Raw genomic sequence first — 16,627 nt, forward strand, 5'->3', positions numbered from 1 at the left:
GAATCTGTAAAGGTAGACTTTGATTGCTAAAGAAAGCATAAAACAGTTTCTTCTTGGGTATATAAACATTTGACATTACCACAGATTATAGGATTTCCATTTTTTGCCCACAGCCCCTCTGTACCACTCTGGGGCAAAAATTTCTAAATAGGCTCTGAAAACCAAAGCCACTTTTACAAACCCTGGCAGTGAGAGGGAAACACCATTAAGGGCCTACACAACCCACATTCCCAGCTTTGGGTCTGTGCCTCAGGACATCATCACACCCAAAGCAATTGTCTTTTTATCTGCAATTCATAGAACTACTCTTAAATTCCCTCAGGTTTTTCCCCTTCCAGTCTCCTCCCAAGAGGCTGAGGCTTTTTGCAGAAGCATCAAGAATGTCCCCACACTGCATATTCCTTCTTCAGCACCTTTCTACTCTGCACTGAGAGCTCTCCATTCATCCCGAAATCATCCATCTCTCCATATCTCCTCCATTTTTCTCTCCTTTCCATGACACTCACCTCCTCCCCACTCCCTCTCTCTCTATTTCTGTATCTATACATAGAAGGGGAAGGCCCTTAGCAGCATTAACCTATAAATGCCACAAGTTGCTATAACCCTGATCGTCCCAGAAACTAAATTCTTATTCTTTCTTCATACTTGCAATCATTCATTCACCTATTTAGTGTGCATTTGACAAATATTTACCAAGCATCGGCCATGGACTTGGTGCTTGGCTCTGGAGTACAGTAATTATCTGACAGGAAAGGTCTCCGTCTTCAGAGAACTGACATTCTAATAGGAAGAATTTGAAACAAACAAAAAAATACAGGCATTAAATGGGCTTCTTGAAAGCCAGCTTTGTAAAGCTAGAATTTGTTGAGAAACTCCAGAATATTTCGTTATAAGAAATAATGGCAACAGAGACATCACAAGAGCCAAGGGGGCCAATGGAGAGGTGTAAGAGGTATTCATGTCTGTGAATAACCCTGCTTTGAAGGTGAAATTCATGAATGTGGAGTCTTATTTTCATGCTGCATTGGGAATCCTGGAGCTACTGGCTAAAGGTAGTCTAAGAGAAGTACAGTTAAAAAGTGCTTGCAGCACATTCTTTCTAAATGTCATTGAGATAATTACAAAGATTTGAACTCCTTGGTGATGAAAGGAAGCTCTCACCAGGGAGCTTCTAGCAGCTATCCGAGGCCCCTCTCCTAGGAGAGGGAATGCAGCTCTAGTGAAGCCGGCCTTAAAGTTTAAGTTGCCTGAGGCCACAGAGTTTTTCATTCTTGCTTCACTGTGCAGAGGGAATGCAGAAGTGACAAGCGATGTATGATGTATTACCCATGCTGCACATTACTTCCTTCCACTGGAATGGAATGTATCCGTTGGAGTAAAAAGTAAGGTTTCTTTTAACGTTTTTCCCAAGATTAATACGGACACTCACCCTTTAGAACAAAAATGAGTATGCAGAATGAAGATTGCAAAGACAGGACGTAGCTTTTCATGGCTCACTCTCCCCAGCATCTGTTTTACTGGGGCTGGGCTGGCCCAGGTCACCTTAAGGTGACCGGTGAGACTCGTGCCCCTGACCCTCAAAAGACAATCAGACTCTGTATATCCACACACCCCGCATTCCACAGCACAGACAGTTCATGCTGCTGCTTTGAAGCAAAATGCTCCTGGCCTTCCCTTTCCTCCCAGTACCATCCTGATGTGGGAATAGAAGTAGGCGCTCCTGAGGTTCCAAGGCACCTGCATACTCCCCGTCAACGTGCCAGCACTGGAAACCCACTGGGCCCGGCTGAGTTTCATCTGAACTGTTCTTCATGGCTCTGGTTGTAGCAATCTACTGCATTTAACCTGAATCGCCGCGGGTAATGTCATATCTGCAGCTAGCATGATGGAGCCACTGTAAACTGTTTCCTCACTACAGATCCCCTCTCTACAGCCTGATATTTGCTTCCTTGTCCCAGCCAAGTTTTCTTGACTTGAGTCTCATCATCTTTCCTGGCGTGGTGCATCCTTTCATGTCAGAGCATTCACGGGGGGGATGCACCTTCCCCCTCAGCTAGCACTGCACATGAGCACACAGAGCTCCCTAGAGCAGTGTTCCACAAGTCATAGGTGCTGTGTGGGACAAAGAGAGCCTGGTCACATGATTTTGAGGAGTGTCAGGATAAAGTCAGTTTAATTCATCTCTTAGGTCTTCACCATTTAAACTTCCTTGGCCACAATTGCCTCCTCCCCACAATGGCAAATATTCCTGTCCTGCCTCATCTATAAAGCTGTTCTAAGGAATAAGTGATATAATTTGAGCAAAAGTCCATCGTAAGTTGTTCTTACTAGGAGCAGTCACAGCACTTGACCTCCCTAACCTATTACAGACAGATATGGGTTTAGTCTTTATAGCTCTGCAGCTTTGGACATGTCACTTAACCTCTCTGAGCCTCATCTTCAAACTAGGGATCATAATATTTCTGATCTGTATAGATTAAATTAGATGATATGTGTAAAGTGGGGAGCACACTGTAGGTGTTCAGCCATGAGAGATGGCTGTAAGATGAAAGATGCCCTTGAAAACCAGCCCAAGGCATTTGGATTTCTTCTGAGAGGCAATCAGAGGTCATCTTAGATCCTTAAGAAAGGGAGTGTGATTTAGTGATGTGTTGAAAATGGTACTTGAGACTGATTTTTTCAGCTGTGAAGTGCAGGAAAAAATGACCCTAAAGCACATCAGGCAATGGGCTCATACTAAATTTATTAAATTCTCCCCTTCACTGTTAATGCTCCCATCAGGAAATTTTAGTGCAAATCTCCCTGTGTGCAGCTGTGTTTTGGGCTGTGTTCTCTCACGTAAGGTGTAAGCTACGGAAAGCTCAGTGTGGTGGGAGTGAGGGTGAGCTAGTGTTAAACATGGTGGCAGGGCCAGTGTGAGTGCATGCTCTGCCATAAATGTTTGCACCCTCCCCCCAAATGTGTCCCCTTTCTGCAAGAGGCCCCTTCAGCATCCATTCAGATTGGCCATGTCCCATTACACTAGGGAAGCTGAGGCACACAAGTCATCAAGTTGCCAATGGTCATGTAGAGAGGGAAGTGGGACAAGGAGGAGATGCTATCAGAAGCCATACATTGTTTGCCACCAAATTAGCTTTCATTCACACTCAGCTAATCCCAGGAAAGGTGAGAGCTTCCCCTTGGCCACAGAGCTATTCTGTGCCCTGTTGTCCTGCTCTCTCTATTGCATGCATCTCCCATTGCAGTATGGGCTGGGCGTGCTGTTAGGGTTCCTGTGCTCCCTTTCTCTGGAGAAACCAAAATAAAGTGAGGTCAGAACTTAAATAGAACAACTTAGACATGCAAAATGATAACTTTTTGTTCTTTTGCATCTTGCCCTGGTCCTTTTGGTATATGAAAACAAAGTCCAATCAAAGGCCACATTCCCCATCGAGTCCATGAGGGTCTCCCCTCATCCCTATGTCCCAGGGTAAAGCCTCTCCATCCTCACTGCCATGGGAGAAGGGCCCCAGATCCTTGTGCTGGCCTCCCCTGAAATGTCGTTTGTCCTTCCCAGTCACTGGACACTTTATGTGGTGTACCCTGAAGTACAGTTGACCTCATCTCTTTTGGGGGAACCAGCAGGATGTCCATGGTCCCTGCCACAGCCCCAGTGCCTGGTGCCCATACTCTGTGGCCTCTTCATCTTGGCCCCAGGCTCCTCTAGCCCATCAGAGGCTTCCCATGTCTTAAGCTGTGTCCAGCCCCAGCTGACTCCATGACATTGCCTGCACCACTCTCCTCAAATCCTTGCTGCATGTGCCTGTGCCCCCAAGGTCTGCACTGAACCTGGACCTCACTGTTGAAAAACAAATTTTGACACATACAGACAAGATTTAGGAAAGTATTCTGTATGAAAAAGTATGAAAAAGATTTTCTCCTCCAAGGGAGCATGACTTGCTCTAGACTTGAACCAATCAAGTTTAAATGCAAAAGGTAAGCAGTGCCTCCTTTATTGACTGGAAACTAATCTCCTGAAACAATGGATGCCACAAATTCAGAGGGTGGGAAGCCACAGGGAAGGAAAAATACATCACTTTAAAAAGTCAAAATATTTCCCCCATGTCATGTGCAGTCACAAATAGAAAAACACTCTTTAATGTTTTACATTTACCAGTACACCCTCTTTTCTATTAATAATCATAGATGCTGGAAAAAATGGACTTGTATTAGAACTCAAAAGTATTTACACTCTGTAAAATCATCAATTCTTAGCCTTTTTATGAGCCATAGATCTCTAGAGACTTGAATGAAAACTCTGGACCTCTTTCAGAAAAAAGGCATCTACACAGCACCCTGTGTCAGGGTGTTCACAGACTCCCTGGAACCAATCCGTGGGGCAGAGTTTAAAACCTATACCCTCATGATTTGCTCTAAGTTAACAAAACCGCGTGCAGGAAAAGTTCCCATCATCATTTCCGCTTCTGAAACATTTCCAGCAAAGCGGAATGGAAGCAGGTTGAGGATGAACTAACCAAATCCAGCTGGCAAAGCATATGGGGTTCCCTTTGAAATAGGAGTTCTCTGCCACTAAACAGGCCACCCCCCTAAAAAAAAAAAGTTACTGCTTCTACTGTTAAATTACCATACCCTACTTGCCTTCACCACGGAAATTATATGTTAATTGTTTGGGATTACAAGTTCTATTTAGTTCCCCCCTTTTAATTTCCTCTGAATTTTTCAGTCTTACAAAAAAATGTGTGCTTTAACGTTCAGCGCCTCCATACTATCCCCCAGTTAATCCTGGAATCTCAAGTTTATGTATGTATGATTATGCAAAATATACATCGTATAACACTCAAAAGGGCTGGAAACCGGTTCTCATGAAGCACAGGGATGGCCTCTTATTTTTTCCAAATAGGTTTCATACTACTGCGCTGATACATAAGTGCCTCGGGACAGAAAAGGGACACCATCCCTGCATCCCGTGGGCCAGTGCAGCCGTGGCCACACACACCTACTGCTTCCATTTTGCCGTTGCTTGCAGCCCCTCACTTAGGGGAGTAAGTGAAGATTCAGAGCAGCCGAGCATCTTTTAAGTGAGTCTAATAAAAGATGTTTTGTTTGTTGCCGGTTTTCTGCTTTTAGGCTGAACCAGCGTCCTCTAACAAGTGGCAGCTGGACAAATGGCTAAACAAAGTTAATCCCCACAAGCCGCCTATTCTGATCCAAAATGAGAGCCACGGGCCAGAGAGCAATCAATACTACGCTCCTGCGAAAGAGGAAGTGCAGGACTGTGCGAAGCTGGCCGACGTTTGCCAAGCCAGCCTGCGAGACAAGGACATCAAGAGCGCCTGCAAGGAGGAGCAGAGGCCAAGGACTGCGAACAAGGCCCCGGGGAGCAAGGGAGTGAAGCAGAAGTCGCCGCCCGCCGCCGTGGCCGTGGCCGTGAGCGCAGCCGCCCAGCCGCCCGCCGCGCCCGGTGCGCCCGCCGCCGAGAGCACACCTGCGCCTGCCCGGAGGGCCGCGGGCAAGAAGCCCACCCGGCGCACCGACAGGACCGCCGCCGGCGACGCCACCAACTGCCACCGGCCCGAGGAGCCCGCGGCTGCCGACGCGCTGGGGGCGAGCGTGGTGGGCCCCCCGGAGCCCGCCAAGACCAGGCCCTGCGGCAACAGCAGAACGAGCCACCGCAAGGAGCTGCGCTCCTCGGTGACCTGCGAGAAGCGCCGCACGCGGGGGCTGAGCAGGATCGTCCCCAAATCCAAGGAGTTCATAGACACAGAATCCTCCTCTTCCTCCTCCTCCTCGGACTCGGACCTGGAGTCCGAGCAAGAGGAGTACCCTCTGTCCAAAGCGCAGGCCGTGGCCGCCGCCGCCTCCTCGGCGAGTGACCAGAGGCTGAAGGAGGCTGCGGGCCCCATCAGCAGTGGCGGCGGCCCCCGGGCCCCCGTAGGCTCCATCAACGCCAGGACCACCAGCGACATTGCCAAGGAGCTGGAGGAGCAGTTCTACACGCTCGTCCCTTTTGGCCGCAACGAACTTCTCTCCCCCTTGAAGGACAGCGATGAGGTCAGGTCTCTCTGGGTCAAAATTGACCTGACCCTGCTGTCCAGGATCCCAGAACACCTGCCCCAGGAGCCCGGGGTCTTGAATGCCCCTGCGGCCAAGGACGCCGAGAGCACGCAGCCAAGCCATCCGTCTGACGCTCCTGCCGAAAAGGCTTTGCCAAAATCCAAGAGGAAACGCAAGGTGGGCCTGGGGCTGAAGGCGGGCGGGGAGGGAGGGCTGGCTTTCCCTTAAGTCGTGGGGAAGTGGGGAAGCCCACGAGGGCTGCTGGTCGCAGTGGACAGGCAGCAGGAGTGTCCTTGTTCAGCAAACATTCCTGTAGTACCAGGTATATGCCACACACATAAGTACTTGACGTAGATTAACTCCATTAAATCCTCAGAACTGCTTGATGACCGAACACCATTCGTGGTCCCATTTTATCGGTAGAGATCATTAAGCCCAGTCCCACAGCAGGTGGATAGGCATACGAGAAATCCTTACCAAATGTGTGCACAGGCAGGCTGGCTGCTGGACCAGTAGAAAGGCTGAACACGTGGTGCACCTCACTCTTTGCTGGAAGGGACAGGGGGACCTTGAACAGTCATGGACCTAAGAAGCCAAGAGCCTTGTAGAGTTTAAGGCTGTGACTAGGGCAAAGCATGAAATAAGTGCCAGCTGCCTGGTGGTGGGTGGACGGGCCTAGGAGGGTGAGCACCAGCCTGCTGTTCCCGCTAACCTTTACCAAGGAGAACCCAGTGGTGGAGAGGGCCTGGGAACAGGGACCTGAGGAGAAGGAAGAGAAACATTGAGTCATCAGAGAGCCGGGGATGATGTGGCACCAAAAAAGAGAACCCAGGGCAAACCGGGAAGGCGTGGAGTAAGAAAGATGGCCCGAATGCAGAGAGAGCTGGCCACCCATCTGGAAGCAGACCCAGATATCCAGCAGTGTTTGCAGACTTTTGAGGGCAGGAATAACTTCACCATAAATTAAAGCCAATTTTGAGGAGTCTGAGCCCCTCCTGTTATGGTTACCTTCAAAAGTAAGTTGGGCCACAGCGAAAAATATCAGGGGTGACAAACCAAAGATTGCAGTATTGTGGATGGTTCCAAATTTAGAAGAAAATCATTAACAACACTTGACATACATATTATGAACCCATGAGTGATGCTGTTTCAGCACTTTGTACATATTCAATCATTCAGTCCTTATGACTTTATGAGGCAAGTATTTTTGTCACAGAGGTTTTACAGATGAGGGAACTGAAGCCCAGGGAGCCTAAAGCATCTTGCACCAGGTTCACACAAGGGCTAGGGGTGAACCTGGCCTGTCTGGCTCCAGGCTTTCCAATAAAAAGTCAGTCTGAGGGTTGTGTAGTACTTTCCCCACAGGGCCCCTGCCCAGAAGGACTCTGTGCTTGGAATTTAATGCTTGTGGTTGCCATCTTGAAAGTCATTTTCTCTCTGAACTTGTGTTTTTCAGTGTGGCATGATGGAGGGGACCTGTGGAACTCTGACATACACGTGGTCCTACCTCCTGCCTGGTTCCCCCAGGACAGGTTCTGCTGGCCCTTTGGCCCCTCAGCACTCCAAAGTTAGCAAAACGGCTTACAGGAGAAGTCTCCATCATCAATCCCATACTGAAACACTTCTGGCAACACATTGTAGAAGCAGGCCCTGTGCAGCCTTCCGGTCCCCATCTCCCTCCAGGCACCTGCACTGCTCCCCAAAGCCAGGGGCCAAGGCAGGTTGACCTAGGCATCTCACCCAACCCTAACCCAGGACCTGAGAGGTCTCAGAGAGGGGACTGCAATCTCCTAGGGGTTGCAGATTCGCCTGGGGGTTGAGGGGTGGGCCATGGAAAGGGGAAATTACCTGGCTGGACTTCCCTGCCTCTATACAACTGGCAGGCAGGGGGAAAACCTCCCCTGTTGGGCCATGTGCGTGTGCATAGTCACAGGACTGGCCCCAGCACCTTCGTCAGCCTGCGCCCCCCACATATCCGCATGCCTCAAGGAACACAATATGAAATAGTAATTAAACACCACCATGACAAGTCAAGAGAGAGACTTTGACAGGCAGGAAAATGTTTTCTACTTTAGAACTTTATAATACTACTCTTTCCCTGCTTTTTTTCTTTCAATTTATTTTTTGAGGTATAATTGACATTAATTGGTTTCAGGTATACAATATAACGATTCAGTTTTTATAAATATTGCAAAATTATCAGAGCAATAAATCCAGTTAATATCCATCACTATACGTAGTTATAATTTTTTTTTCTCATGGGAACATTCAAGATCCATTCTCCTAGCTACCTTCAAATATGGGGTAGTATTAACTATAATCACCATGCTGTAACATTACAGCTCCATGACTTACTCATTTTATAACTGGAAATTTGTACATTTTGACCCCCTTCACCCATTTTGCCCACCCCTTACCCTCAACTTCAGGCAACCACCAATATAGTGACTATATACAAGCTTGGGCTTTTTTTCATTATACGGATTTTGTTTTTAGACTCCACATGGAAGTGAGGTCACATGGTATTTATCTTTTTCTGTCTGACTCACCTAATAAAATGTCCTCAAGTTCTATCCACGCTGTTGCAAATGGCAGGATTTCATTTTTTATGACTAAATAATATTCTCTTATACACACATGCACACACACACCTCATCTTCTTTATCCATTCATCCATTGACAGACATTTAGGTTGTTTCATGTGTTGGCTATTGTGATTAATGTTGCAGTGAGTATGGTGTTACATAATATCTTTTTGAGTTAGTGTTTTCTTTTTCCTCAGTTAAATACCCCAAATTGGAATTGCTAGATCATATGATAATTATAGTTTTAATGAGGGGGGGCGCCCACCATACTGTTCTCCAGAGCAGCTGCATCAGTTTACATTCCCACCATCAGTCCACTTTCTCATCCTCGCCAACACTTGTTATTTCTTGCATTTTTTTTTAAATTTTAGCAGTTCTAACAGTTGTGAAATGATCTTATTGTGGTTTTGATTTGCATTTGCCTGATGATTAGTGATGTTGAGTATCTTCTCATTTATTTTTTGACTATCTGTATGGCATCTAAATATCTGTTCAGATTCTCCGCCCCCCCATTGTTTAATGGGGTTGTGTTTTTGCTATTGAGTTGTATGAGTTCTTTATATATTTTGGATATTAACCTCTTATTGTATACTTGCAAATGTTGTCTCCCATTCAGTAGGTTGCGTTTTCATTTTGTTGATGGTTTTCTTTGCTGGGCAGAAGCTTTTCGATTTGATATAGTCCTACGTGTTTATTTTTGCTTTTGTTATCTTTGGTTTTGGTGTCAAATTCAAAAACTTTCACCAAGCCAATATCGAGGATATATTCCTGCATTTTGACAAAGGGGCTCAGTGTTTTCATTCTACGCTGAACCCTGCAAATTATGTAGTTGGCCCCTCCTGGATAACCTTAATCAGGGGACCTTACTTCTCTGTACTTCAGTTTCTTCCTTTGTAAAATGGTGATATCCTTGCAGAGGTATTGTCAGGTTCAGACCATATAGTACAGTGAAACAGCATAGCTTACTACTTCTCTACCCCTCTTTCTTTCTGTTTCCCTCTAGCTACCCTGCCCTCCTCACTACTTATTAGATTTATGGGTAATGGATAGACTACTGGAAAGAAAGAGAGACAGAGAAAAACAGTTATAAAAAATATGCATAACTAGAAATTTATAAATATTGTTTAGAAATACATGTAGCTATCTAAACATACATACAGAGATGTGCAGAAAGACATACATATAAATTCCATAATATTCTATATTTAAGTAATTTATGATGGCCTTTTAAAAAAATTTTCAACTTATGAAACTTCATTTATACTAAGCCTGACACCTACCCCTCCTCCTGAAATCTGATTAATCATCATTAAATACAGACACAGAGAAGTGAAAGAACATTTTCATACCAGTCTTCACTCAGCATCTGAGGTGTTAAGACCCAGTACTGGGACACCATAGACATGGCTGCCAAAGGTTCAGAATCTAGAACCTGCTAGAACCCCAGAGCAGAAGACTAGGGATTTGGAGCTTTGGTTTGCAACCTCCTTGGGGTCACTATTCAGTGTGAGCATCTGGGATCCTGTGACAGAGGCTGTGACAATCCCAGCTAGAGAGAGAAGGTCAAAGTCTTTTTATCTTTGAAGCCAGCACTTGTCTCCTGGAAAACACTGCTGAGAGCCGTGGATATACTGTTACTGTGTTCCTGCTTTCTCACCAACAATAGAACTTTGTTGAGTGTGTTTACACTGCACCCTAATACACATGTAAAAGGTAACCACAATCATGGAAACAAGAATTCCATTGAAATACTCTTCTATAAAAAGGTACATTAAGGATTATAAGATGTCAAAGGATAGTTATTGTTAACTAGAATTAAGACACCAAGAGGTAACAACCTTTGCTTGAAATTCATAAAAGCCATAAATTTCAAAAGAAAGGTCTAGGCTTGTCATTGCCTTTATGGCATTAAGCTTAGGATATGGTGGTTGTACTTTATTCAGATATGAAGAAATGCCAAAATGAGAGACACTGAACATATAGTGTGAATTCAGAACAGGTCGTCTTTGGAGAGCTAAATCAGATGTGTTGATGGTAGACCAATTTTCATCATTCACAGTGTTCTCTCTCTAACAGTGATCGCAGGGTCATGCTTTTCCTCTCAATAAACTGTCAGTAGTAAAAATGACAGATTTCATGGTCGAGGAGCTGTCCGGGAGCCTAGAACAGGGGGAAGAAAACAGCAAACACACTGCTGCTCCAGACCCTTGCCAGAGAAACTGAGTGAGCTGGTCTCTCAGGAGGCCCTGTTCTGTGGAAGGTCGTGATGGGAGCTCATTATGATCCCTTGAAATCCAAAGCTGATTGGCTTTTGCTTATTTCCATGCAGTGTGACAATGAAGATGATTACAGGGAGGTCAAGAAGGCCCAGGGAGAGAAAGAGAGCTCTTCGCGACTGACCACCTCTGCCAATAATACTTTATCTGCAAACCATTGCAGCATGAACATCAACAGGTATGCATGTTCCATTGAAGGTAAGAGGTGAGCCGGACGGATCTCTGGGTCTGAAAGGCAGGTACCATGTTGGAGGAGAGTCAGAACTTTTAATGCCTGCTCTGGTCTGGGTCCCTAGACTTGTTTCCTTTGATCTAACCTAAGGCTAATAATTATGCCCAGAGGTGTCCTCGTGTCACAACCCCAGATACAGTGTCAGTACTTCTTTCTAACAAAAGACCGGTTACTCTCAAAGACTTGTGCTCTCAAAGACAACACCTTCCCTCTGAAAACTTAGTAACTGAATTTTCAAACCCTTATTTTAATAGCCACTAAACCTGTAAGAACACTAAGCTTATTACATGGTTGAAGAAATATAAACTTTGAGGGGAATCGCTTATAGACTAAAATTGTAACATTAGGCAGGATCTGTGTCTCCAAGGTTAAATGGCACCCAGTTACTCCTTTAAAGGGGTTCCAGACAGACCCACATTGCACCAAATCCCCTGTGACAAATGGCTTTCTAGCAAGGCAAGGTCCCCAATATTTATTAGAAGTGAGTAGCTTATCATCAGTCATAGAAGCTCTTTCCATTTAGAAATACCACAGCTCAGAAACCACTTTTCCTCTGCTAAGACACTCCTCACTCTCCCTGACTGTGTACATAGAATTTTTAAGGGGAGATTAATGTTTCAGCACAACACATAAAAATGTAAACTGAAAGGTTAGGAGAAGATGTAGAGCAGTACTAAAACTCAAAGAGGAAATTGGAGAGTGAGGATACATGAGCACAGGCGCACTGCAGTGTGAGAGTCACCTTGGGAAAGAAGGCGAGAGCTCTTGAAGGTTGAGCGAGAGAGTGTGTGTGCAAGCTGGCCCAGCCCACAGTGCTCTGGGCCTAGTAGGTGGTCTCCCAAAATACTGGGGAAACATGACGAGGAAAAATCTGGTTCCAAGATGTCTTTTTTAAATGTGTGATATAGTTGTAAATGTGCTTCCTTGTTAGTGCATTGAAAGCCTTTCTAGCAGGTCCTAGTAACTGCTGTAATCTCTAAGTAGTGATGAATAGACATAAACAATATTTTGAGATGTCTGCAACAACTATGACATGACACAAGGATATCTGTGGTTTCCTACTGATGACACAATCACGCATTGCTAACACTACTCCTGCCCAACCACTACTCTGGAAATGCTCCATTTCAATGAGAAGTTGTAACTTTTTCCCACCCAAGTTCATAGACCCCAGGCAGGATAAAAGCTCTTGCTCTAGAGCCTTTGCCTGGCAGAGCGTCTAACTCCAGTAGCTTTATTTATGTTACATAGTGACACTTGCATGTAAGAGTGTTTTGAATTCCTTCTATGAAAGGTGGTCCATGTACCTCAGGAACATATACAAGGGGAACACCTCTCCCAAAGATGAGATCCAGAGCAAGTTCTTTTGGTCAACTTGAGTATGGAAACTTATAATGATGAAGAAATAGTCCTATGTCCATAACAATATTTAATACAATAATTTAGTTTTCTATGAACATTTAAAACCACATAAGATGGGGCACGTTGGTGGCTAAATGGTTAAGCATCCGCCTTTGGCTCAGGTCATGATCCTGGGGTCCTGGGATCGAGTCCCACATCGGACTCCCTGTGGGGAGCCTACTTCCCCCTCTGCCTATGTCTCTGCGTCTCTGTATTTCTCATGAATAAATAAATAAAATCTTATTTTAAAAATTAAAAAAACATAATATGTAAAATAATAGAGGTTTAGAAGTATGACTTTTTCACTCACATGTCAAGACACAATTATATACAGACTGTTCACATCTATCTTCAACATCAGTGTCTTCATCATCACTAACTGAGCCATTTTTTATTTGCTTCATGGAGTTTTCCAGAACACATCTTCTCACTTCTAGGTTGTTAGATGCACAGTACTTTTTGAATCAGAAATCAATCACCAGAAACTCTATCCCTACACAGATCAATTTGCATGACACTAAGAACCTTGTTACTTTAACATTAAGAACCTTGGCTTTATTATCTGTTCTAAAGGGCTGTGTTTGTAATTTCTACACTGTGACCACCAACTTAAGGAAATTGCTTTTTGAAGTGACTTTAATGGCTTGTTTGCAGTGATAGCCAACATGTGCAATTAAGAAGTAATAACTGCAGGAATAGTGACTAAGTTTTTGTTAAATGGATTTACCCTTTTTTAACTAACTCTGTTAAGTGACTTCTATGAGCATCCCAAATTAGCAATGTTGGAGTTTATTTCAGGTTATTGCATGTCTTCCTTCAATTTTTTTTTCAGGGTAAAGTAACAGAGAGAGGCCTATCAATATAACATACACTGCAAAGATTCAAATACATGTGACTCCCTTCTCTGATGGTTAATTTTGGGGGGAGTTATGTTCACGCATAAACAAAAGTTTTACTCATTAGTTTGGGGGTTTTTTGTTTTAATTGATGTATAGTTGACATACAATATTATGTTAGTTTCAGTTATATAACATAGTGATTCAACATTTGTGTGTATTCATTTGTTTTGCTTTTTAAGTTGTACATATAAGTGAAATTTTACAGTATTTGTCTTCCTCTGGTATAAACAATTAATTTGGGAGGTGAAAAAAGGAACTAGAAATCAGAAAATATAACTTTTTTTTTTAGAGAGGGAAGGGGAAGGGGCAAAGGGTGAAAGAGAATCTTAAGCAGGCTCCACACCCAGCCCAGAGGCCAATGTGGGGCTTCATCTCTTGACCTGAGATGAAGACCTAAGCTGAAATCAAGAGTTGGACACTTAACCCACTGAGCTACCCTGGCACCCTCAGAAAATATAACTTTTAATTAGAGTTTTCTATTCTGTGTTTGTTCTGATCACTATCTGGTTAGCCCAGAAACCTAACAAATGAAAGTTGGCCTCATACTTTGCAGATTATTCTGTGATTCCATTATTCTCTATATAATAATTAGTACAAGCTCAGGTGTTAGCAAAAGTCCTTTTAGAAGTAGAGAACTCGTGTACCATGTGATTGACTTTCCCATTACTTGCTGCTTAGATTTGTTAGGAGAGCAGTAAGTGTTGTGTATTTTGAGATCCTTGGATGAAAAACTCAGAAAGATGAAAGTCTTATTAGTCTTAGTCATTTAACACCAGAATTATTATTCATCCTGATAAGACAAGGAAGGAAACAATGAGTAAAATTTACTTATTGTTTGCTATGGTCCTAAGGCCATAAAATTGTTTCCTGGTATAATAATTCTCAAAAAACACCTTCCTACCAATAGGTTTTAAATGGGAGGTTTGGGTCATATATAAAACATTTACCTTTCCCTGTGCTGACTGTGTGACATTCCATTACTGTGATTTCCTTTTTCAGCTTGGCAATACCAATAAATAAAAATGAAAAAGTGCTCCGGTCACCCATCTCACCCCTCTCTGATGCATCTAAACACAAATACTCCAGCGAGGACTTAACTTCTAGCAGATCAAATGGCAACTTCACTTCTGCTTCCTCCAACAAAAAGCATAAGGCTGAGAGCCAGCTGCAGTCTCATGCTGGAGACCTCACGGTATGTTGATTCCCTTCCTTTCCCAGTTAAAATAAAAATGAAATTGAACACACCCCTGTACTCATCTGTCTCTAGCCCAGCACAGCCTAAACACATGCTTGAGGTCCTGCAAGAATCCCTAAATGCTGCCCTGGGAAGACCTGGTGAACGAGCATGCCCCATTACCTCCTCCCACAGAGAGCTCCAGAAGACAGCAGAGGAAGCATTGCAAGCCTCTTCTGCTTAGCACACTTCTTGGCAGGATTGCATTTCCCACTCTGAAGAGAAATGGCCCCAAAGGAGTACTATCCCAAGGCATTGTAAATTGGGAGTTTGGGACCAACAACCAACCTTTTCATTTGGAAATATTCCTTGCCCCAGGGCAGAGTTAAATCTGGGACTCCCACTCCACTCTTGGTGACCAGCTTATAGTGACTGAATTGTGGGACCCTGCTACCACCCTTTCTCTAGCACCCTTCCCAGGGATGATTCCAGCTGCCGGCACTGCCCTCAGAAAGGTCAGGAGACTGGGGTCCACAGTCTGTCTAGCCTCATATCTTAGTCAAAATGTGACTTCAAGCCAGTTGCTTCATCTCTCTGAGCTGGTTTCATTTGCAAAATAGTGGCGAAAAGATTTTAATGACCTACTATTATCTGAAGAACTGACGGCCTCTGGATACCTATGCAACTAATACTTCATGTTAGTTCCTCTTTACGGCCACTGGTGGTCCTGGATCATGCATCCTCTGGGACACATTCTTTAATTCCAAACTCTCCTTCCGAATTCTCTCAGGTCACCACCGTGCTATCAGTACCAGCAGGGCTTTGTGAGGCAGGGAGAGAAATGAGACATGAGAAGAGGGCCCTGCAAGGAAAGATGAGGGAGGCAGTATTTAATGTTCTAGCCCATTTAATGTTCTAGAGGTAAAATAGTTGGTAGAAGGTCTGGCAAGAGCTGACATCTTGTCACATCAGGAAATTAATAACCCACTGATGCACCCTTATTTGGGAACAATTATCTTTAATTCTAGACTCACAGAATCTAGAAGACCCCACTAGAAAATCCTAGGGGATCCCTGGGTGGCTCAGCAGTTTAGTGCCTGCCTTCAGCCCAGGGCATGATCCTAGAGTCCCGGGATCGAGTCCCACGTCGGGCTCCCTGCATGGAGCCTGCTTCTCCCTCTGCCTGTGTCTCTGCCTCTGTGTGTATGTGTGTGTGTGTGTGTGTGTGTGTGTATGTGTCTCTCATGAATAAATAAATAAAATCTTAAAAAAAAAAAAAAGAAAAACCTGGAATAAAAAACTGCCGATTCAAATTAAAACACAAAACATTTCTTCACCTCCAGATCCTGATATAAAAGCAACCATGATGTCTAGAGAATTGTAAAATAATTACAGTCTTTATTCAGTCATTCTTTCACCAAACAGATGTTTATTGAGCAAGTACTTACCGTGTGCCAGGCACTGTCAAGCAATGGAGGTCTAGCGATGATCTAACAGATTCAGTCTGTGCCTGTGTGAAGCTCACAGTCTAGCTGAAGAGAATGACATAGACAGGAGACCACACACATCCATAATGACTGCCCTGAGTGCCAAAAAGGAAATGCAGAGTCCTAGGGGCTCTTAACAACAAAGAGGCTTGACCTGCACATAAAAATCATTCCATATTTAAAGAAGCATTTGTACACACTCAACACATTTTATTTACTTCAGAGGAATCTATTTGAATTTCATAACCAAAGACAATTGCTTTATGATTCGTGGGTCTAGCACACAATAGGTGCTCTATAAATATCTGAATCTGCAGGGAATAAGATTTTTTAATTTTTCACAGATCAATAGTGTTCCTTTTAAAAACATTTTAAATAATTTCTATTTATTCCCTTTGCCTTTTCCTATTCTTAACAGACAGCTAATGAGAATCAGTCCATTTGTGACCTGAATGACTTTTCTTTTGCAAGGGAGTATAACTCAGCAGTTCTGAAAGCTTGGTTTCTGGATCAGCATCA

At 44.1% G+C, this 16,627-nt stretch overlaps 1 protein-coding gene and 1 long non-coding RNA gene across 5 annotated transcripts in view; one reads left to right on the forward strand and one right to left on the reverse strand.

The window, feature by feature from the left end:
* Positions 1-16,627, forward strand: part of AFF3 (AF4/FMR2 family member 3) — a 522,431-nt gene that overhangs the window by 476,513 nt on the left and 29,291 nt on the right. For all 4 annotated transcript variants that reach the window (XM_038551011.1, XM_038551013.1, XM_038551012.1 and 1 more), the window contains 3 exons: positions 5,128-6,231; positions 10,969-11,093; positions 14,447-14,639. In XM_038551011.1, coding sequence (XP_038406939.1) covers positions 5,128-6,231; positions 10,969-11,093; positions 14,447-14,639 — 1,422 coding nt within the window. The remainder of the gene's footprint in view (positions 1-5,127; positions 6,232-10,968; positions 11,094-14,446; positions 14,640-16,627) is intronic.
* The window catches only part of LOC111097712, a 44,223-nt gene that overhangs the window by 2,713 nt on the left and 24,883 nt on the right, over positions 1-16,627 (reverse strand). Inside the window, exons 4-5 of the long non-coding RNA XR_005365779.1 lie at positions 15,267-15,483; positions 694-780 (exon numbers count right to left, since the gene is read on the reverse strand). This is a non-coding gene — a long non-coding RNA (uncharacterized LOC111097712). The remainder of the gene's footprint in view (positions 1-693; positions 781-15,266; positions 15,484-16,627) is intronic.

This window comes from Canis lupus, chromosome 10, assembly GCF_011100685.1.
Source record: "Canis lupus familiaris isolate Mischka breed German Shepherd chromosome 10, alternate assembly UU_Cfam_GSD_1.0, whole genome shotgun sequence".
NCBI lineage: Eukaryota > Metazoa > Chordata > Mammalia > Carnivora > Canidae > Canis > Canis lupus.